Source organism: Thamnophis elegans, chromosome 9 (genome assembly GCF_009769535.1).
Source record: "Thamnophis elegans isolate rThaEle1 chromosome 9, rThaEle1.pri, whole genome shotgun sequence".
NCBI lineage: Eukaryota > Metazoa > Chordata > Lepidosauria > Squamata > Colubridae > Thamnophis > Thamnophis elegans.
The window spans coordinates 43919165-43943005 of NC_045549.1; the positions used below are offsets into that span (position 1 = coordinate 43919165).

The 23841-nt window shown below is 37.3% G+C and overlaps 1 protein-coding gene across 3 annotated transcripts in view; it reads right to left on the bottom strand.

The window, feature by feature from the left end:
* Positions 1-23841, bottom strand: part of SGCZ (sarcoglycan zeta) — a 228971-nt gene that overhangs the window by 14181 nt on the left and 190949 nt on the right. For all 3 annotated transcript variants that reach the window (XM_032224357.1, XM_032224358.1, XM_032224356.1), the window contains one exon: positions 8384-8456. In XM_032224357.1, the coding sequence (XP_032080248.1) occupies positions 8384-8456 (73 nt within the window). The remainder of the gene's footprint in view (positions 1-8383; positions 8457-23841) is intronic.

Genomic DNA, 23841 nt, shown 5'->3' on the forward strand with positions numbered 1-23841 from the left:
TGGCGATCTTTTCTTTTGCAAGCGCGCAACACAACTGGCTCGGGAAGCTCTGCCACCTGTCCGGCCAGTTACCAAGATCCCTCCAGCGAGGGATCTGTTTAGGTGGCTGGATCTGGGGTGAATGGGAGGCTGGGGTGGGCAAGGAGGCGCGGGCGGCCCGGACGGTTACAGCCATGACTTGCAGCTTGCCCAGTGGCAGCCCGGACTAGCTTCCCCTCCCATTGGAGGCGCCCCGCTCACCATCTGCCGGTGGGCGTCTCCGGCGATCTTTTCTTTTGCAAGCGCGCGACACAACTGACTCAGGAAGCTCTGCCGACTGTCCCTCCGGCGAGGGATCTGCTTAGGTGGCTGGATCCGGGGCACGGAGGCATGGGCGGCCCAGACGGTTGCAGCCCCGACTTGTGGCTTGCCGCTTGCCTCGCCCAGCGGCGGCCTGGACTAGCTTCCCCTCCCACCTCGGAGGCGTCCCGCTCACCATCTGCCGGTGGGCGTCTCCAGCAATCAGGTCGGTGAGCTTGACCGCCCCGCTGATGGCGAAAAAAAGGCCCAACACCATGCAGAGGGCAGAGAAGAGCAGCGCCATCGTCTCCTTCACTCTTTCTCCTGCCTTTCCCTCCCGTTGGCCGCCAGCTGGAGAAGGTGGAACCGGGGCGGGGGCAGAGAAAGGAGGCTGGGAAAGCCGCCCCAGATGGCTTTCTCGCACACAGGGAAGGGGAGGGGGGTGGCGGCAGCTGTTTCACCTCGCGCAGAGAACTTCCACTCGGAGCAACAGCCCCCAGTGCCTCCCGATTCCCACTGGTACCGTTACTCACCAGTTAAGCAGCAAGCAAAAGATGAAATGAAATGGAGACTTGCGTGGCATGCTAAGCGGACTCCAGCCAATCAATGAGCTGGCTGGGATGGAAAACTTTAAGCACGCCGCATGCAGCAAGCGGCGTGCTTAAAGTTTTCCATCCCAGCCAGCTCACTGATTGGCTGGAGTCCAGGCCAATCAGTGAGCGGCAGGCTGGGCTGGCTTAGATTTTTAGTGCAGAACAGAATGAGCTAGCAGCTGATGGGCGGGGGGAGCGAGCGAGCTCCGAGCGCCAAAATAAAGCGGGGTTTTTGGAGAACGGCTCGGGACGTGGGAAAAATTATTGAAAGGTGTGCCTGTCCCGCCAGATGCGGGACGTCTGGTCACCTTATTGTAGTGGAACATGGGAATGGCTTTGAGGGACAGATGAATCTTGGAAAACTGAATGCACTTACTCCCTCACTCCCTTTATCTTTGTGATAACTACAGGGGGCCTTGTCTAAGATATTTTCTCAGGTTACAGTTCTGCCCCGAACTTAGGTTTCTTTTTTCTGACTGTTGTTTTGGTAGCATCTTTTCCTTTTGCCCCTCAAGACCATTTTCTCGGTGCACTACATTTACTGACAATATAAATAAGGAAATGGACTAGCTTTCATCAGATTGTAAAATTGCCTTTTCTGAAAAAAAATATCAAAGGAAGGTGATATAAGCAACCACAGAGCACTGTTAACATAAATATAGGGGATCTGTTTGTAGTTTTCTTTTTGTTGGAAATGTCACCATGCCCCAGATTATTATATTCTAGAGTTCAGCTATTCCTTATTTATAATATCCATTGAAACAAATTGGTTTATTATATTTTATTGTAAATTTATTAGTTCTGGGCCACTGTGCGTAGGATATGCTGAGATATATAGTATCTGTCCCAATTCTTATGGTTTATGGTTATTCATCTGGATTAAGGAATTAAATATGCCTGTTCTTGTTATTTTGGGTATCTCCCCATTCCTTATGCTTTTGGCTGTCTTCCTAGAACCTTTTGATTTCCAGTAAGAAGTAAAAATAGTGTCCTATAACAGCAAGACTGTATTTAATATGCTTTAGGACAATGTAGTCACGTATTCATACTGTGGATTCATGTCATTTCAAACAATAGTATATTTCTATAATGCATGAAAAATCTTTAAAAAATGGAATACTCCAATTGTTTCATATTCTAAAGCTTTCTTTCTTAGATAAAAACTTCATGCATGGTTTTACTTCACTTCTTCTCTATTTAGTCTCCAAATTTTCTTGAAAAACCACAGGAAGCAATTATATAATACAATAGCAGAGTTGGAAGGGACCTTGGAGGTCTTCTAGTCGAACCCCCTGCCTAGTCAGGAAACCCTATAACATTTCAGACAAATGGCTATCCAACATCTTCTTAAAAACTTCCAGTGTTGGGGCATTCACAACTTCTGGAGGCAAGCTGTTCCACTGATTAATTGTTCTAACTGTCAAGAAATTTCTCCTCAGTTCTAAGTTGCTTCTCTCCTTGATTAGTTTCCACCCATTACTTCTTGTTCTACCCTCCGGTGTTTTGGAGAATAGTTTGACTCCCTCTTCTTTGTGGCAATCCCTGAGATATTGGAACAATGCTATCATGTCTCCCCTAGTCCTTCTTTTCATTACATACCCAGTTCCTGCAACGGTTCTTCATATGTTTTATCCTCCAGTCCCCTAATAATCTTTGTTGCTCTTCTCTGCACACTTTCTAGAGTCTACACATCTTTTTTACATTGTGGGAACCAAAATTGAATGCAGTATTCCAAGTGTGGCCTTACCAAGGCATTATAAAGTGGTATTAACACTTCATGTGACCTTGATTCTATCCTTCTGTTTATGTAGCCTAGAACTGCGTTGGCTTTTTTGGCAGCTGCTGCAAACTGCTGGCTCATATTTAAATGGTTGTCCACTAGGACTCCAAGATCCCTCTCACAGTTACTACTATTGAGCAAGGTACCACATATACTGTACCTGTGCATTTTGTTTTTCTTGCCTAAATGTAGAACCTTACTTTTTTCACCATTGAATTTCATTTTGTTAGATAGTGCCCAATGTTCAAGTTTGTCAAGATCCTTCTGTATCAAGCCTATCTTCTGGAGCATTGGCAATTCCTGCCATCTTCGTGTCATCTGCAAATTTGATGAGTTCTCCATTTATTCCCTTATCCAGATCATTGATGAAGATGTTGAAGAGTACTGGGCCTAAAACAGAGCCTTGGGGTACTCCACTGCATACTTCCCTCCATGTAGATGCAGTTCCATTGAAGACTACACATTGAGTGTGGTTGGTCAGCCAGTTACAGCTGGTGATGCTGTCTAACCCACATTTTTCTACTTTTATCTAGTAGTAGGTTATGGTCTACTTTATCAAATGCCTTGCTAAAGTCCAAGTAAATTATATCGACGACATTCCACTGGTCCATTAATTTTGTCACTTTGTCAAAGAATGCAATAAGATTAGTCTGGCATGAACTGTTTTTGACAAACCCATGTTGGCTTTTGGCTATTACTTTGTTTACTTCTAGGTGTTCACTAATTCGTTGCTTGATTATTTTTTCCAGAATCTTCCCTGGTATTGAGGTCAGGCTTATACGTCTATGGTTTCCTGGATCTATTTTTTTCCCTTTTTTGAAGATGGGAACCACATCAGCTCTTTTCCAGTCCTCTGGCAGTTCCCCGGTGCTCCAGGATCTCTGAAAAATATAGTTCAGTGGTTCTGAGATCTCGTCTGCCAGTTCCTTCAGAACCCTGGGGTATAATCCATCCAGTCCTGGTGATTTGAACTCGTCTAGGGTAGACAGGTGCTTACTTAACATTTTCTTCCCTATTTCAATTTATGTTCCTAATCTGATTTTTTGGTGCTGTTTTTGATAGGTTGGACTGTTTTATCCCTTTGTGTAAAGACAGATGCAAAAAAATGAGTTAAATAGTTCTGCTTTCTCCCTGTTGCTTGTCACCTTCTTGCCACTTTCTCCCAGCAATGGACCAATTGTTTCCTTAACCTTTTTCTTGTTTTTAACATATTGGAAGAACCTTTTTTGGGGGGTTATTTTTTACTTTTGTGGCATGCTTTCTTCATTTTGAGCCTCAGCTTTCCTTCCTTACTTTATCTTTACAGGCTCGGGCTATTTGCTGATATTCTGCCTTAGTTATGTCCCCCTCTTTCCATTTTTTATACTTAACTTTTTTGTCTTTCAATTTGTCAGCGAGTGCTTTATGCAGCCATGCTGGTTTCTTTTGGGAGCGGTTATTTTTCTTCTTCATTGGTATTGTGCTAGACTGGGCTTTTATAATCTCATTTTTTCAAAATTTCCCAAGCTTCTTGAGTTGCTTTTCCCTTGAGGATTCTCATCCATGGAATCCTTCCCAAGCTCTCTCTAAGTTTATTGAAATTAGCTCTCTTAAAGTCCAATACTCTAGTTTGACTTTGTTCTACTGCTTGTGTTTGCATAATGTTGAATTCCAGTATTGCATGATCACTGGCCCCCAAGGTTCCAGTAGCTTCAATACCTTCTATCATTTCCTCTCTGTTGGTGAGAATTAAGTCCAATATGGCCGATCCCCTTGTTCCCTTTTCTACCTTTTGGGAAAGAAAGTTGTCTGCTAGTTTTGATAGGAACCTGTTGGATCTTCCACTTGGTGCAGAGTTTGTTTCAGAGTTGATGTCAGGGTAGTTTAAATCCCCCATTACTATTGTGGTGTGCTTCCTACATACCTTAGTTATCTGACTAGCAAAAAGTTCATCTACTTCCTCTGCTTGGTTGGGTGGCCTGTAGTATTGTCATTTCTCTCCCTGCTTTAATATTGACCCAAATGCATTCAAGATAGTTCTCATCATTGTTGTTCTCTATTTCTGTAGATATGTAGTTAGTTCTTATATATAGTACAACTCCACCCTCTCTTTTATTTGGTCTATTTCTTTTAAATAATTTAAATCCTTCTAGCTGTATGTTCCAATTGTGGGTTTCATCCCACCAAGTTTCTGTAATGGCAGCAATATCATATCTGCCCTCATTTACTTGAATGTCTAATATAAATTCCCTAATATATGTTTTTTTTAAACCAAACAATTTCAAAGATCATTTTATTTTTTACCAATATATCCATCTTTATGTGCCTTTATTTTTTTCTGAATGCTACTAAACAAAACTTGGAAAAGTACAGACAAATGAATACACTCACACTTATTGACTGAACTGAATGAATTTTTCTTCATGATTACATCCTTGGATGTGATATGATAGAATGCCAAACAACACCAACAAAGAAAGAGAGAATCAAATATACAATCTGAAAACTGGATTACCAAGTCTTTGGAGATGGATTTGATATGGAACTTTAAAATGATATGTAACCATTTGTTCAAGTATCTTTGGTATTTTTTGAAAAATTATCAATTCAGACTCAGCAGTAATGTCAGATCTATACTTTACAAAAGGCTCTGATTGTGTTTAAAATCTCAGTTGGACTTAGAGCACTGCATCATTTTTGAATATGATATTTATTCTTTATTCCCATATTTATTGTATTTTGGGGAGAACATACTGCTCTCAGTAGTAGTCCTAAACACTTTTAATGCATATTGTTTCATGGACTTGAAAAGTGAGTTGTTTTTCATTTGTGGTTTTTGAATAACTTTGGAGATTCAAATGAATAATGAGTATGGCTCAAGAAAAAAAAAACATAGAAAAGCACGTTCCCTTTTCAAGGAGAAGCCTCAGCATATCTAACCTTCCACTGACATTTTTAGCTGAAATAACTCATAATAAGAACAAGACCTTTGTTCTGCAGGGCACAAACAATGCTCAATAAACTCAAAAACCTTCCCTTCCATTATTTATTTAGCTTTAAAACAACCCACTTACTTGGTTATCTGAATGGTATTCAGAGCAGTTAAAGAATACATAATAAAAACAGCAGAAAAAAACATTTGTGGCTGGAATAATAATCAAAATGTAACGCATAAAATCCCCATAAAAACAACAGCAGAACAAATAGTATGAACTTTCCTGAAGCCTTTAAAATGGCTCTTAAATGTGTAGACTTCCAAGGAAGAAATGACGAACTGAAGAAAAGTGTGAAAAGTGGAGCTGATGACCATGGTGAATAGATTGGCTCTTTGTAACTTCTTTCCAGACATAGCAAGAACTTGAGATCTGCCACAAGTAATCCAGACAATCCCCTACCAAAAAACCTGATTTATGCCTTAGTCCTAAAATAGGATGTGCAAATAACAAACCAAGAGAGTAACCACAATCATTTTCTTAAGTTTGATTTACAAAAGAGGCTTGTTAAACTTTTGAAGATTTTTTGAGAAGGGGCAAAGGAAAGAAAAAATGAAATGAAATTAAGTTCTCTGACACTATTTGAAGGATTAAAGATTAAGATTATTAGAAGCAAAATGAAGAAATATAAAGTTGGTTTACCTCCAGTTTATCAAGTACTTAGCAGGGGAGGGCTTGACAGCACAAGGAAATAACAGCCAATGCCTTAATAGCCATCTATCAAAACCCCAATCTTCATCTAAAAAGCCACACACAATGGCGCCATATAAATATGGCATGCAGAATAGCCCAAAGCACACACTCTGCCAGAGAAAAGTTCCCGAAGATGGGCTCCAGCACGAGTCCAAAAGTTCAGAAGACTAAATCTCTAATCTTGGTAACCCACCTGGATTTGAGACTGCAAGAAGCAGCTGAGCTGCACCCAAGCCCAGCAACATGGCATATAAGGGTTTCTTGGTGCATTGATGCCTTTCACAATACAAAGCCCAGCCCCACCTCATTCTAGCAGCATGAGTCACCCGATCACAGTTCCAGCTACAGTTTCCCTTGCCATCCTGCACTCTGAGGTCTCTGTCACCCAGTTAAGATTTGCCATTCTCTTGTTCCTGTTGCTGAAAAGTGTGTGTGTTAGATCAATTAACGAAGTTTCATTTGTAGGTTAAATACTTAAAATATTTTGATGCACAATACAATACAGCTTTGGTTGTAACCATGATGTTTCTTCTTCTTCTTCCATTCAACTGGGTCTGATTCTCGGAGACTGCCTAGACAAATCTCTGCAGAAATTTTCAGATTTGATTTGCCATTGCTTCCTTCCCAGGGAAGAGAGAAGTTGACTGGCCCAAGGTCACCGAGCTTGCTTTGTGCCCAAAGCCAGACTAGAATTCAGAGTCTCCCAGTTTCCAGCCTGATGCCATAGCTATTAGACTAAAAGGCTTTTGAAATTGTACTGTATGGCAACGATGAACATATTATTGAAACGTTTATAAATTGCTATTGAAATTGAATTTGGAGAATGAATATGTGAAGCATTGTATGATTCAATGAGCAAAGCATTCTGGATATAATGTAATGCTTGAATAATTAGAAAACATGTGCATAAAGGGTTTAAAATTTACTAAAACTGCTATGAAATGATGTACTGATGGTATTTAACACCTGACAAATTCCCAAAGATACAGTATATAAAGATGTTTCAAAAGTATGTTGGAAATATAAATGCAAAGAAGGATTTTTTTTATCAGCTTTAGTGAAGTTTTGACAAAGCAAAGAAATATTGGAAAAAGATTCATATTTTAATACGTAAGACAATCAAAACAAATATAAAAATCAAACCAGAGACTTTTCTTTTAGGTTAAAAGGCAAAGAACTTGAAAAATTCTGGAACTTCATTGTTATACCTGTTGAGAGTTGTGACAATGCTCTATCTGCAAAAATAGAAAGATACACTAATGCCCACAATAATGGCTGGAAAAAGTGATGGAACTGGCAGAGATGACCAAATTAACTGCTTTATTAAACAAAGAAAAGTACACATCCAACTTTAATTCTACTTGCAAATCAGTTCTGGATTTTGCTTGGGATAGAAAAAAAATTGAAACTTTGATTTTCTGATTTTCTGATTAGACACATTTGTGGTTAAAGAAACAAATTTGAAAAGAGTAGGAAGTCAATGCCTTTCTTTCTTAATCTCCTTTATCCTACAGTTTTCTCTCTCTGTCTTTTTCCCTTTCCCCATTTTCCACAATACACATTTGTATTTTATACTTTGATAGGTTTAATAAAATTATATGAAAAACACCACTAGACTAAACTTGCTTTCCATAACAATGTAACATAGCACAAAAATAATAAAACAAAGTAACAATAATATTTTAAAAAGAGTAGAATGAATTGAAGGTATAAGATGGTCACTATGAGGACTACAGGTGAGGATCTATCATTTAATGGCAACAAAGCAAAAATAGCAACTTGACTACTGTAAGTAGTCACATCTGGAATAAGGCAATTCAATCGGATGAGCTGAGTCCTTGAATTCACTTTTCATCATCAATTTGGCCATGATCTCATTGTAACTGGGGCACTGAAGGAGCTAATGAGTAATGTTCTCCACTTGACCAGCATCTCAGGGACATTTATTTATGTGCAAGGAATGCAAATAGGATTCAACTTTTCTAGTGAAGAAAATAATAAAAAATTGAAACTTCTCTTGCCTAATCATTTTGCAAATACCCAAAAACTGCTTTTAAGACACCTACTTGAGGTCTTGAGAAGGTTCAGCTCTGATATGGGGAGTTTCCACAGAATGCTCAAATACAGCTCCTTCTGTGCCTACAACAAATACATGAATAGAATACAGGATAGTTACATTTCATGTCAACATTTCATTTGAAAAGTAATGAAACCCCCTTTCTGAAAAAACAATTAATAATAAGGTAAATTAATATTTATGAGATTTATTTCAATGAAACTTATTGTAGAAGAATTTTAAGACAGTGCAACAACACATGAAAAAGTTTTAATTAATCTAACTAAAAGTAACAGCCTTGATCTATAGGCCTGTACATTGGTAAAATTAATTGACACTTGTTCCATTATTTCCACAGAAGCAGGAGGTCCATGACAAAACCTGCTCAGGTATCTACTTTTTCTGCAGTTTTGTAAAAAAATCCTTTCCTTTCATGGAGCTATAAGTCTACAAAGTATATGGCTGTTGAAAACAATGACTGACTTATCTTCTTAATAAGTGCATAATATTTATACTTATTTAGAAATGTACTGTATAAAAACCCTTTTGCACCCAAGCCTGGCTCATATTCAGATCTTCAATATATTATAAAATGCTTAAGTGAAGATAAACAACTAAAAGAAAATGTTTTTGGTGTAAAATACAAATTGATTAAATGTTTTACAATAAAAACTATTATCTTACATTATTATTATTTTTTCTCTTCTAACAATCGGAACTCTCCTTCTTACTACCATTTAACATGCTTTAGAACAGTGGTTCTCAATCTTTTTTTTCCCATGGTCCCTGTTTAAATACCTTTTTTGGCCATGGACTCCCAAGACTTAACTCAAGATTTAAATCATAAAATTTCTTCAAGCCTTCATAGATTCCCTGTGATGACATTGTGGCCCCCCTGGGGATCTGCAGACCATAGTGAGAACCACTGCTCTAGAAGATTGTTGAAAAACAATCACTGATAAGTAACAACCATCTATTTTCAAGCAGGTAGAAAGCAGATTAGAAGCGTTGTGTCAGCGTTCCAAATACCATGCAGAATTAAATCAGAGTCAAAGGCAAAACTATGCTTAAAGTTCCAATTTAATAAGGCAGGCATGTTGGCATCGTGCTGTGGGGATTCCAACTCTGGAAGTTACATCAGAATCCCACCCAGTTAAAAGTTCATGATCTTGCCCCCACACCCACAGTCCATCACATGGTACAATCTTCTTCTTCCACGCTGGCGTCTACGCCTAACTGCTTCCGGTCAGGTGTAAAGGTTTGGGAGACAAAAGATGACCTTGAGCTTCTAGGAAGGAATTTTTTTATTTTGAAAACAACACATTTTACCCCTTGCTAAATCCCCCCCTTAATAAGAGTGTGGCAGGCCAAAGATTCTTAAAGGGACCACTGCAGGCCTGACACATTGTTTTAATGTTTGTGCCAAACTAGAATTTGCTTTTTTGTTTGTTATTCAGAAAAAGCATGTTTGGTGCTCATTAACCATAATTTTCTCTCTCCCAAGAACCCACACTAAGAACAAATGATCATTAAAAAACCTAAACGATTCTTTCACCTATACAACGAAAGGGGAAGACAAATCACACAAGCCCAGCAATTCATAAGGCTTGTTTCTACTTCTCAGAGCTAGATTTTCCTCATGGCTGAACTGAAAGCCACTATCTATTTTTCATTGGTAAATATGAGTTTTCCTCTCTCCATTATGAATCCATATCCTGCCTCTGTTGCCTGTTTCACCTGATATACACTAAAGATGTGTAAGAATGACCTTGTGAATTGAGTTCAGCTACAGCTCATTTGGTCCAATAGAGGCAGCTTAACCCTTAACCTAAACCCATAGAAGGAATGTGGGCAGAGCAAACCATCTCAGAAAGGACCCTGTCTGTCGTCTTGGGCTATACAGGAAACATGAGAAAAATACTTGCAAGACTGATAGCCTTGCCAAGTAGACAGGAAACACATCTGGATGAATTAATTATACCTTATTGCAAGATTAAACTGACAGAATTTTGCAAGCCTGGAAGTACATTTCTCTCCTGATACCAATAACAACCCTAGAAACTAGAGTTCCATTCTGAAACAATTGCCATACTTCCACATTAGGAAGCATCCTTTCTGAGACTTTTGCTCCTGCCTACATTCCTTCTGTAGGCTAAATTGCCTGTTATCTGACCATTTTCCTGGCTGTGGCTCTTTCCTCTGTCTTGCGTGGTCATTCCTGCATACCATTACATCAGGTGAAAGAGTAAATCTAACTTATTTCCACTTCTTGTAGTGGAATGGTAGGAAAATCTAATAGATATTAAAGACATGGCATTCAAAAAAGAGAGGAAAAACTTCATTAATACTGAAATAGTATTTTAAGTTTATCTCACTCAAACATTGGTCATGTTGCAGAAAGAAGTCACCTGCATATGTTTATGCTTCAGTTAGGTAAGTTTCGAGTCTACTGCTTGAATGCTAACTGACCACATTTCCCAACGAAAGTAATGAATCAATCTGTTCATTTGACTGGAGATTTTGAGAAAGATTTCTGATCAAGACTTGGATAACACCATTAGATGACCATAGAACTTCCAATGGAGATGAATTTGCAAAGTCCCCAGCTTGATCCTGTTTGTGCTTCCAGTTCTTACCATGGTAAAAAAACAACAACCCTCCCATCCACTTCTCCCATCTAGTTGCTAAATATATTTCCTCCTCTATTTGATATCACAAGTGACAGGAGCATAATCTGTGAGAGGATCAGACATGCTTCTTCTTTGTTTTTTCGGTCTTTACATGCACTTTAAATGCACTGTCATGTCTCCCAATACCTTGGGTTTTGCTCCTTAATCCAACAATCATTATGCATAAAGAATGAAAGAGACAAATCTGTTTCTTTTTTCCCCATTAAATATTTCAGTTTTCAATACTGTTTGCAATGTAAAATGGGAATATACTGTGAAAGAAAGTAAAAATTTGAAAGGGCATTTAAGGACTGGGGCAATTTTTTCCCTTTCTAAATTTGATGATTGGCTTGAAAAAAGGTTTGTGTTCATTCTCCCTCCCTCCCTCCCTCCCTCCCTCCCTCCCTCTCACACACACACCACAGAGAGATATACAGATACAGAGTACAAAATATACATCATTGAAATTATTACAACCAACTAATTGAATTTAATTTTAATCTCCCATATTAGACAACAAAAAATGAAGGTGTAGTACTTTCTCTTAAACTGCCTGACCCTGAAGATGGATGAATCAGCCATAAAGAGATTAGAGATTAGAGAAGACAGAGCATTGAAAATCTTCCAAGAGATATCATTCCAGTAAAGCAAGCAATGCCCTGCAGGATAAATGGAGCTGTTTTAAATGGCATGATTCTAAAAGATATTTATCTGATGCAGAGCTCTGTGTACATGGCATTCATCCTAATTCAGTACAAACCACATCTAGTCATGCATTTGCAAATTGTCCTTCCTTGAAACTATGGAAACTGAAGATGTAGCACTCTCAGACACTGACTGGGGTAAACTACTTATTCTGCTCAATTTACCAGTTACTGAGATCTAACCTTTAGAAAATGACAATGAACATGGTTTCATTAATATCACTGGAAATATATATTATAAATTACAGCGTCGAAAGCTTGGTGATAGATGTTGGTAGCGGTGCATCCAGAGAATGAACAGAGCAAGAGGATACTTGTTATATAAACAGCAAATGAAAGAGCTTCTACATATAGCATCTTTCTCTCAAAAGGAAAACACACACACACACAAACACACCACAGAATAGTAGCAAATAGAAGCAAAATTGAGTAATTACGTTCCTCTATTGAGAGAACTGTATATGCAATTTAAAGAGAGCCTGTTAATTTAATTACAGCATTTCGGGCCAGAGTAAATGAACTCAGCTCTAGGGGAATGTATTGTTCATTTCAGATAAGGGAATTAAAAAAATGATTGCAGAGTTTGCTGAAATTAATTTACAATAACCTAGAAACCATGTGGGTTTGCTTCCCTGGAAAAGCAAATGGAAGGGATTTTAGTCCCAAATCAGGTGGGAATTCCAGTGGTTTCTTATCTTGCAAGAATTGGTCTCAGTGAAACAAACAAAAATTAAGATGAAAGCTAAACATATAAAAGTTAAAAAAAATTAAAAGAAACTTCAATTGTTCATGTCTTTGATGAAAGATTGTTAGACATGACCGTGGAGCGAAATGAGGGAAATTTACCTTTAGGTAAATCCTAAACTGACCGAATCATTTTGATCAGGTAGGCCAGGGGTGTCAAACTTGCATTGTCATGTGATGTATCATGACTCCCCCCCCTTCACTAAACTGGGTTTGGGCATGGCCAGCACATGACGCATCCAGGCTGTGAGTTTGATTGTCCTGAGATAGACTGATTAAAATGAATAAACAAATAAAAACCATATGATCTTCCGTTTAGGATGATATTTTCAGGAAATTTAGCCTGTCACCCCCCCTCCCCTTGCACTACAACTTATGGATAATGTTGGGAAAGAAATTAAAATATGATCTTAATTCCCATGACAAATTAATATCATGGAATGATTATAAACTGAAATAGCTGGAAAATCTTTTCATTTTTTGTGTGCAGCTCACTGTCAACCAGTCCTTTACAACATCCAATATTTTGCAAAATAAATTTGGATCGACTAAAACTACTGAATGGGAATATATTTAATTAAAATTTCTCTTCACCTGACAATTTGGGCTTGATGCATTAACAGCATCTGAAACTTCCACGCCGTTAGTGTAACTTAAAGAGGTTTATGAGTCCCTCATTTACACTCAATTTTTGCAGATCTCAATTTAGTGGACTTCAGATATAATGAGCAAAATACTTGCTTCATTTATGAAATGCTATGTTATTTGCATAATTGCTCAAATGTTATAAAATGGCACAAGTGATGTAACTTATATGATGATGTTGCTGTGAATGAAGTCCTCTCCAATTTAACAAACATTTGAGAATTACACACCTTCTCCTTCCCCCACTCTAATTAATTTGCAAGATCAAAGTATTATCATACAATTGAAAACTACAACTGAGAAAGATATGGAAATAATTTAGAAAAAATAGTAAGAATATTCTATTTAAGCAATCAATAAAGTTTTAGAGAATGTTTCATTATATCTGATGAAATAAGGATTTTTATTAGATATTCCAAGGCTTATGATAATGGGTGGGTTTCAACATCTTTGTTAGAAGTACATTTTTGAGGAGACCTTGATTCATGTTTCTGGCTTGTTCTGGTTTAGTATTCATAAGGTTGCTGGAATACTGGGGGGGGGGGGGGATATGCCAAAGATTGGAATCTGTCAAATTATTAAGAACTTCTTTATGAGTGGATTGCAGTTAAATAGTTGACTATTTTACACTTGACTTAACTCTGGATAGAAGATATGTGTTCACTTTGTATAAATGAATTGGATTTCTAATGATGTGGAAACTCTGAACAATATTATTCCATGCTTACTTTATTGTTTAAGAACTAAGATTTTTGTTTTGCATTTATTTTATTTTCCCACCTCTGATGAGGGTTCACTTCTGTTTTTCTATTTTCTTTTAATTTTCAGGTCTTGTTTATAGTTTTTCTTTGTATGTTAAAAGCATTGTTTTTTTTCTTGAAGATGAAAAAGAGTGGGCTATTTTTAAGTGCTGTCATAAAATGGAATCTTTAAACTCAGTGGCATAGCTTCGTGGCAATAGCAAGCATTACTTCTAATACAGGTAGTCCTCGACTTACAACATTTCATTTAGTGTCTGTTCGAAGTTACAGTAGCACTGAAAAAAGTGGTTTATGACTGCTTTTCACACTTACAACCATTGCAGCATCCTCCTGGTCATGTGATCAAACTTCAGTTGCTTGGCAACTGACTCATATTTATGACAGTTGCAGTGTCCCCGGGTCACGCAATCACCTTTTCACAAGCAAAGTCAATAGGGAAGACAGATTCACTTAACAACTGTGCTATTAAGTTAACGATTGCAGTGATTCATTTAACAACTGTGGCAAGAAAGGTCATAAATTGGGGCAAAACTCACTTAACAAATGTCTCACTTAGCAACAAAAATTTTGGGGTTAATAGTGGTAGTAAATCAAGGACTACCTGTAATGATGATCTGCATCCCATAGTACTGCTTTCAAAGCACTAGTAAAACATCTGGATTATTTTCTATCACAATTTCTTCGGGCTCCACTGTTTCTTGATTTCTCATTCTTTGATTTGAGATTGATTAATCTCAGTTCATGCTCCCATGATACATTCTTCAATTTGATGAAAGTTTATGTATGTATATTCTATAAGTGCCCTTTGAATACATATTTGTTGAATGATAAAGATTTTCTTAGAGAATGACAGAGTAAGTAGTAGAGATAAATTGTATTAATAGGACTCAATTACACTACTGCCCTTGGCATGGGAACCCACTGAAGCATTTATTCATTCTTGTACATTTTGTTTAATAAAAAAGAAGCAACAATTGCCTAAAGATTAACATTTAGATTTAGATCAGTGGTGAGTTGCATTTACCTTCAATACCAGTTTGTTGATCGCTCGCGTGTTCCATCCACACACCACCTCAGCGACAACCAGCTGATTGTCAGGGCTCGCTCAGGAACCACATGCTGTGCGTGCATGCACAATTTGCCTTTTGACATAAAACCAGGTATAGAGCGTGAGTGGGTGGGTGGGCAGGAGAGCCAAAAGAGCCACCGTACTGGTTCACTCTCAGCTTCCTCTGGGCCACTACCGATTCAGCCGAACCAAGCTGAACTGGTAGCAACTCACCTCTGATTGAGACTGTTAAAGAATTATTATTATTTATGCACCCTATCCTTTTCTAGACTGTTAGATTAACAAGTTTTATAGTTGTAGAAGGAGAATTTGTATTACATTGCATAATAACCGATTTCATTGTATATATGATGTACAATGACAATAAAGGCTATAACATAAGGCAACAATAACCGGAAGAGGGGAAAAATCAATTATTGACTTTTAGACCTCAACAAATAAAGCAATATAATACTCTACTATACTATCTGTTCAAGATTCAAATGGGAACATTCATACAGGTTCCAAATAGATGAATCAACAATTCTTTTCAACAAAAATATAAAAGTCCCACCTCCCACACCTAAAGATACATATGGCAAATTTCATAGATTAAATTTTAATGACAATTTTTGGTTTCTAATTTTTATTTTCTTGCTTCAAAAAATTGTCATTAAAATTTAATCTATGAAATTTGGGGACACTCTTGCTTCTCATGTTGAGAGGATATTTTTAACTTCTTATTTTATTATAGATTTATAGTAAGGCTTTTACAAATACCGGTATTTCATAGGTGGTGACTTTTACTTTAAACTTTACAATTATTATTCCCCAGCTGACTAAGAACTGCATAGTCTTGTAACCAAAGACCTATTTCTTTGATAAATGCAGGTGACATAAGCTAGGTTGCACAGTACAAATTGCATAGTATTTTAATCAGAATGGATGACAATTTCTGATCATAAGGCAATATGAAATTTTTAGTTGACATTCTTGTTTTTACTCAAAATTACCAACATCCAGTAGCTCTGATTTCTTTAGTTGCTAAGCCATTAATCTATTGCAGATTTTGAGATATGTTTTGGTTTATATGGGTTTCCACAAAGTTGTTTTATACTGGATTGATATGATTTATTCAACTCCTAAATAATAAGTGAAGTTTAATGATATGACATCTCTTTGTTTAAATTTATGTCCAGGTTAGGAAGGCGTCCTTATTTTTCTTATTTTTTAAATTTGTCTTCAGATCCTTTGCATAATTACAAGTTTTTAAAACTATCAATTAAACTACAGGGCAAAGCATAAGCTTTTATTATATACTGATTATATTTTATCTTTCATAAATGCACCATAGATTTGAGGATTCTGCCTGGTTGCTCTGTAAATGGGAATGAATCACAATGACAGCACTGGTTCAGTATTCCAGACCAAAAACTTTTAAGAATTTGGAGTTTAGGCTGTGTCTTGACACCTTTATGTTGTCATAAGAATTTCCAGAAGTGTTAAAGGGTTAAATTGATAAATTTAATGCTACCATTTTTAAAACAATGAAAAGAGTTAGATGGATCAGGCGTGGGTTCTTGCCAGTTCTAATTTCTTCTATAGCAGAAGTTCCACAAATCTACTGTGCCATTTAGAACCGGTTCCAGCTCCCTCCCCCTCCCCGTCCGTACCACACTTGCCCCGCCCACTGCTCACTGATTGGCTGGCTCACCAATCACCCCACCTGCCTCTAAGAGTCCTACCTAACCGTAAAGTCTAAAAGCTGTCAAGTTTGAACTTCCCTGGGGTTTTTTTTCTAAAGGGTTAGGGGTGCAAGGGTCTTGTAACTTGACAGCTTTAAGACTTGCGTGCTTCAAATTCCAGAGTTTCTGAGCCAACATTTTGGTTGCTAAGCAAGAGCATTGTTAAGTGAGTTTCACCACATTTTACAAGTTGGCCATGCCCACCCAGTCACATGACTATCAAGCCACTCCCACTCGATCACATGGCTGGCAAGCCACTCCTACCCAGTCACATGGCCTGCAAGCCACTCCCACAAAGCAGGCCACACCTACAGAAGAGGTTCTAAAAATTTTTGAAACCCACCACTGAGATGGTCTGGAATATTTTTCAACATTTGATGTAAGGCTAAATATGACAAAGATGAGTGCAATCTGAAAACTGATTTATTTTGAGGACTTATCCTCAATTATTTCTAATGCCACTGAAACCTTCACATGTATTCCTCTTCTGACTACCATGTATCTGTATTTAATACTGCAGGACATATATAAAAATACTGTGGATCAACCTATATACTCATAAAAATGCTTACATTATGAGACAACCACATCAAATATTATGTATAAATTTGTTTGATAGGGAACTTGCTTCTCATAACACTATAATACTACTAGTGCAATAATGTGAGCCTACAGAAAAGAAATGTATTTCTGTTTCATTGAATGAGTTTTTTCTTCTATTATTGTACATCAATTTTCTGTAAATAATTCTGGAGCACTGAAGAAATAAAATGGCAAGAGGTAATATGAAGCATTATGATAAACTCTTGTCTTTAGTATGATCCAGCTGCGGCTCCTAAAGCATTTGAAAAATTGACCTCATGCTAAGAGGTCAGAACAGATGAATTCAGCTTTTGTTGTTCCTTCAAATTTTTCTCATTTAATTCTATTTACAGAACAGGGTGACTGGTGAAAACTAAATGATGCTTTTGTAATTCTATCTCCTTTTGTTAGAAAGTGGATTTTGTCACTAGATACTTTTTTGATTTGATTTTATATTTAAGACCTCAATAATGGAACACTGTCCTTGACTGAACAAAACAGGGGGCAAGGATAGTTGATGCGCCAAATATAGCCTCTCAACTATCAAACGACAACCCGGCCTTCACGTAGTGCCCCCTGTTCCCACCAATTGGGCTCTGTCGACCCTTGGGACTGGCGTCCCCTTGGGTATATCCAGCCGAAACAGCTTCCATGGATTGCCATAAATTTCCATGGAAGTCGCCTATACCCACGTTGGGTGAAGAGGCGTCGAGTGAGTGAGTGAGTGTGTGACTGAACAAAACAACAGTTACCTTCAAAGAATATAGCTGTCAGGGTTCTAAGTAATAACCCCAAAGGAATCAAAACTTTGAGACCTAGGGTTCCCTCAAAGAATATATTTATTTGGGATGTCATATTGACGTGGCTGGTGAAAATCTGACTCTGAAGGGCCCAGGGTTTTCCCCACCCAAATCAAAGTCCAAAGGCCCTGCCATCCAGATCATAGGTCCATTATAATCCAATAAGGTCATCGTCCCAACTCTGGCTGGCTTTGATCCACTCCCTTCCAACACCTGGTTGAGCATCCTTGGCTCCCATGGGAAAGAATGTTATTTTGCCTACACATCCCCCAGCTATCTCTACCTACTCCCTTACATTCCCATAGCTCCACTTGGCCTTGCTGTGGCAGCCCTGAAGATTTCCCCAAAATGGCTTCAGGGCTGACAATAGCATTCATTTATTCTTCTTATTCTACAAGCAAGCTCAGAGAGTACCAAGGACCCCTCAAATTATCCAACCTGAATAATTTTTTGGAAGTAACCTGAATTGTTGCTTAGCTATGTTTTAGTATATTTCTAAAAGATTAGCTATTTTCTTCTATTTTCATGTGGAGATATCAGATATCAAATGTACAAAAACAGAAGTGAAACTGTCTTCTCAGTCATCTGATTATTATTGGTTGTTCATTACTGCCTATTCCACTGGGCATTGCTGCCCAGTCACAATATGAGTTTCCCTATGTAACAAAAGCCAACAGTCTGGAACTATTCTTACTATTACTATTCCCAAGCTGAACAGCTTCCTTCCAGCTGGCTAATAAAGTAGAGTTTATCAAGTTAAGCTGATGGTTTTATGGAGATATTCATGCTTGTCTTGCTAACTGTAGAGAAATGCCAATATCATTTCCAAGATTTCATTTCATTTTATTTTTGAAAAAACCACAGTGCAGTTTACAGACCGGTTAATAGATTGGATTTACTAATGGAAGGAAAACCCAAAACCAGAAATGTCCTGCTCATTCTATGCTCCAGACATTAGGCCCTTGTTATATGGTTGAGGTAAGCTCCAAAAGTTGATTACTTTAAATAGCTTTATAATTTGTTGTTTAATTTTTAATGCAGGAAATTAATGTTATTTTTTCTAAAAAAACATTAATATGTTAATTTTATAGTTATTTTATTATTCTGTTTAAAATTTGAAGCTTCCAGATGCGTATGTGATTAAACACTAAAATATAAACAAATAAAGAAATAAATAAGCTTTAAAAACACAGGCTGGGATTAATCACACCACTGGAGACAGACTATTAATTCAGGTCCAAAGATCAGAAAAAAGTGCTATATTGGTCAGATGATATTTGTATTTGCTGGCATGCTTTTAACAATATTTCCTATATTTTATCAATGCTCAGAAATGAGAAAAAACACGACAGCAGCTGTTGGTTGCAGTGTTTTCATGTTTTGCACTGATGAGAGAATCCAGAAAGTAAAATAGCTGAAAGGGTTTTACGCTATCAAGAAAAATATCTGGTGGGAGCAGAAGGGAGGAAGAAGAGGAAAAATCTTGGCCTGGGGATGGAAGCAAAGTTTTCTAAGAAATTATGTTTTAAAAATATGGTTATAATACCTTTTGTGAATTGGGAATCTTATCAATAAATGCCCATCTCCATGCTTCTCGTTTACAATCCAAATGCAAAAATAAAACAAAATAAAAGCCAGATACCCTATATAAACCCCAGGGCTTTAGATATTTAAAAAAGACCTTATTATGTTTAGATTGCATTGGACTCAATTTGTAGAGGTCAACCAGAAAAATATAATGCCATAATTATCCCTCACCAAGGAGAAATACAGCCTTATGATACAGGTATATAAATGGAGATATTATGAAATATTATCTTCTTATTAACCCTAGATGTGATCTTATGGGTGAATGTTTCAGTGGATTGAAAGGGAAGTCAGTCTCCCTCAACTCCCCCACCCCCCATATACAAAGTCAGGTTTGCTCCATCCCTGTTAAAGTTTCTGAATTTACTCAAGAACTGGTTACAGTGGTGCATTGGTTAAGAGTGCAGTACTGCAGACTACTTCTGCTGCCTGCTGGCTGCCTGCAATTTGTCAGTTCAAATCTCACCAGGCTCAAAGTTGACTCAGGCTTCTATCCTTCCGAGGTGGGTAAAATGGGGACCCAAATTGTTGGGGGCAATATATTGACTCTGTAAACCACTTGGAGAGGGCTGTAAAACACTGTGAAGCGGTATAGGTCTAAGTGCTATTGCTATTGCTATGTCAGTAGACTTGGGATCCCAGGGAACCAGCAACCCTTTAATATACCTCTACTGTTGATATGTTCACTCTTTTAATTCCTGTGTTTGTATATTTTACATGTTTAATGATGATTGTTTTATATTTTTATAGTAATCAATTTATGTAAGTGTTGTTTTTATTTAATTGTTGTAGGCCTCCCAGAGTCACTTCTTGAGAGATAGGTGGCTATAAAAATTTGATAAATTAATAAATAAGTCACTTTTCTTGTATTCTCTTCTTCACAGTCCTTAAATAAAAGCATGAAAAGTGAATTGAACATGTCTGAATACCATGTTTTCCTGAAAATAATATAGGGTCTTATTTTCTTTTGCCCCCCCCCCAAATAAGTACTCAGCCTTATTTTCGGGGAGGTCTTAATATTTTTGAAGTGCAGGAGGTGGTGAGCTTGGTCACCTCATGGCTGCTGCTGTGTTGTAATATTTTCAGGGAGGGCTTATTTTCAGTGGAGGGCTGATTTTAGCCCATGTGCTCAAAAGTCCAATTGGGCTTATTATCTGGGGAGGTCTTATTTTCAGGGAAACAGGGTAATATCTAATGTACATGACCTGCATAGACATTTACTGTATATTTTCTGGACTTAAAACTAGTTTTACTTAAGACAGTATAAAAGTTGTTGATTCAGAACTGCAAGGATTCTCTTATACCTCAGATCTGATTTGATATGTTCATCAAAGTTGAATAAGATCATTTTGTTTATTCAACTCAATAAAACTGAGATATGCACGAGAAAGCCACAAATTCTAGAACACATATCTTGTGTCAGAAATCCTTTCTGGACATTACAGTGTATCCTGCTTCTATGCCGCTTGGACATTACACTGCATGTTCAGAATAAGATAATTCTTAAGAATCATGCCATTTAAGAAAAGTAGATAAATGTTTATAGCACTAATAAAATAGATCCATTTATTTTACATTTACATTTGATACTTTTTTAAAGGAGAATAATTGGCTTGAACATTTAGAAATAGAAAAATATTGAAAAATTCCAATTTGATTGTCAGAGGGGAAGCTTTTGGCATAATTAATCCATAATTAACTACATCATGCCCAACAGTCTTCTAATTGGTAACAATAGAACATGCAAATTACTTTTTACTTCAGATAAATAACTGGATCAATCTATTCTCACATATTATAATACTAATATAGTGAAGGACTGATGGAAGAGAGAATGATTTAAGTTTCCCCGCCCCATATAGCAATTATCCATATAAACCCATTGTTTTTGTATTATATAGGAATATTATACAGGTAATGCAACAATCTGCTAACAGATTGCTATAGGAAAAAATATTTGTGTGAACATATGTGCATGCAAAAGAATGGATAGTTTGGTATGCAGATAAAGATACTCAAGCCTACATTTAAATGAATGTTTGGGCCACCCTGAACAAGTAACTAGTGTGAACTGAAGTTGCATCTCTGGTCTCCAGCAATTTTGCTAATGTAATGACATATAGAAAGAAAGAGTAATGAATATAAAATTTTCCATAATTATTATAAAAACCTATTAAGACAGGTTGGGATTCTCAAATGACATCACTGCTCCAGAAAACTATACATGGCAGTTTGATTTTACTAAATAACCATCAGCAATGTGGTTATCACAAATGCTATGTTTACGTTTACTGAATGAGTTACAGTAGACATATAGTTTTGTTTTCTTCTATCTTCAATTTTAACTGGTTTATAAAGCAGAACACAAAAATCATTTTACACATCTACAATAAACCCTGTTGTCAGTCATTGCAGGCAGTATGTGATTTTCTCTCAAACACACTTCATCATTTATATTCTGAATATTATTAAGTAAGTTCTCATTGATTTATTTCTCTTTTTCTAACTTTATTTGTAACTTGTACACATTCCTTATTTCTTCATTTTTATTACTTTTCCAAGCCATAAACAATATATAATGTTATCATCTATTATATTACTATCAGAGCTGAAGAAGCTTCTTGGATGAGAAGTGAAATATCTGCAAAGAAAAACAAGGAAGTCCGATTGCCTCTTAAAAAAGCATTTTTGGGACATCTATTATAACTTTTTTAGCATGCTTTTTATATAATACAATAACATGCACATTTGTGCAACTTTAATCCAAATCTGGTAGCATGAAACAGTAGAGTCCAACCCCAACATTATTCTACGTTTTAGTAGAGCTCACTTGGAGTTTGCAAAAAGCACCTGAAGGACTCTCAGATGGTGAGGAACAAAGTCCAAGTGGGCTTTTATGTGTTTTGTAATGAGGAAAGATTTCCATCTAGCCACTCTTCCATAAAGCCCAGATAGGTGGATGGCTGCAATGATGGTTGCCCTTCTGGAACTCTGTCCCATCTCCACACAGGATCTCTGGAGCTCAGACAGAGTGACCATTGGTCACTTCTCTTACTAAGACCCTTCTCCCCTGATTGCTCAGTTTGACCAGCTCTTGGAAGAGTGCTGATTGCACCAAACCTCTTCCATTTGAGAATTATGGAGGCCACAGTGTCTTAGGAACCTTCAGTGCAGCAGAAATTTTATTGTAGCCTTCCCCAGGTTTGTGCCTTGCAATAATCCTGTCGATGAATTCTGCAGGCAGTTTCTTTGACTTCATGGCTTTTGCTCTGCTACAGTATGTATTGTCAGCTGTGAGGCCTTCTATAGAGAGCTGTATGCCTTTCCAAATCATATCTAATCAATTTAATTTACCACAGGTTGACTACAATCAAGGTGTAGAAACATGTCAGAAACGATCAAGAGAAATGGGAGGCACTAGAATTTAATCTCATCTGTTGTTTCAAAGGGTCTGAATACTTATGCCAATGTGATATTTCAGTTTTTTATTTTTTAATAAATTTACAGACATTTCTAAAATTCTGTTTTCAGTTTGTCATTATGGAATACTGAATGTAGGTTAATGAGAAAAAATTGAATTTTAACAACTGTAGAATCAAGCTGCAGCACAACAAAATTGACAAAAGTTAAGGGGGTCTGAATACTTTCTGAATGCACTGTAAATATACATATACCAGAGGTGGGTTCCTACCAGTTCGCACCTATTCGGTAGAACCAGTTAGAAGAGGTTCCACCAGTGGACCCGGAAAGCAGGCCACACCTACAGAAGAGGTTCCAAATTTTTTTGAAACCCACCACTGACTATCATGCTCATATTTATAAGACTCAGTGCCTGTGTGAAAGGTAAGGATGACTACTGCATTTAAAAGGCAACCAAAGATGCCTTTTAAAAAACAAGTTTACATCATATTCTTATGCATGCCAGTGCTGTGTGTGAGGTAATTTAAGGTGGTTCTGACAAGGTGTCGTCGGCATCTTCATATCTAGTCACATGGGCGGCAAGCCACTCCCACAAAGGAGGCCACACCCACAGAGTAGGTTTGAACAATTTTTGAAACCCACCACTGACATATACATATACATATACAAATACATATACATATACATATACATATACATATACATATACATATACATATACACATACACATACAAACATATATATATATACATATATATATGT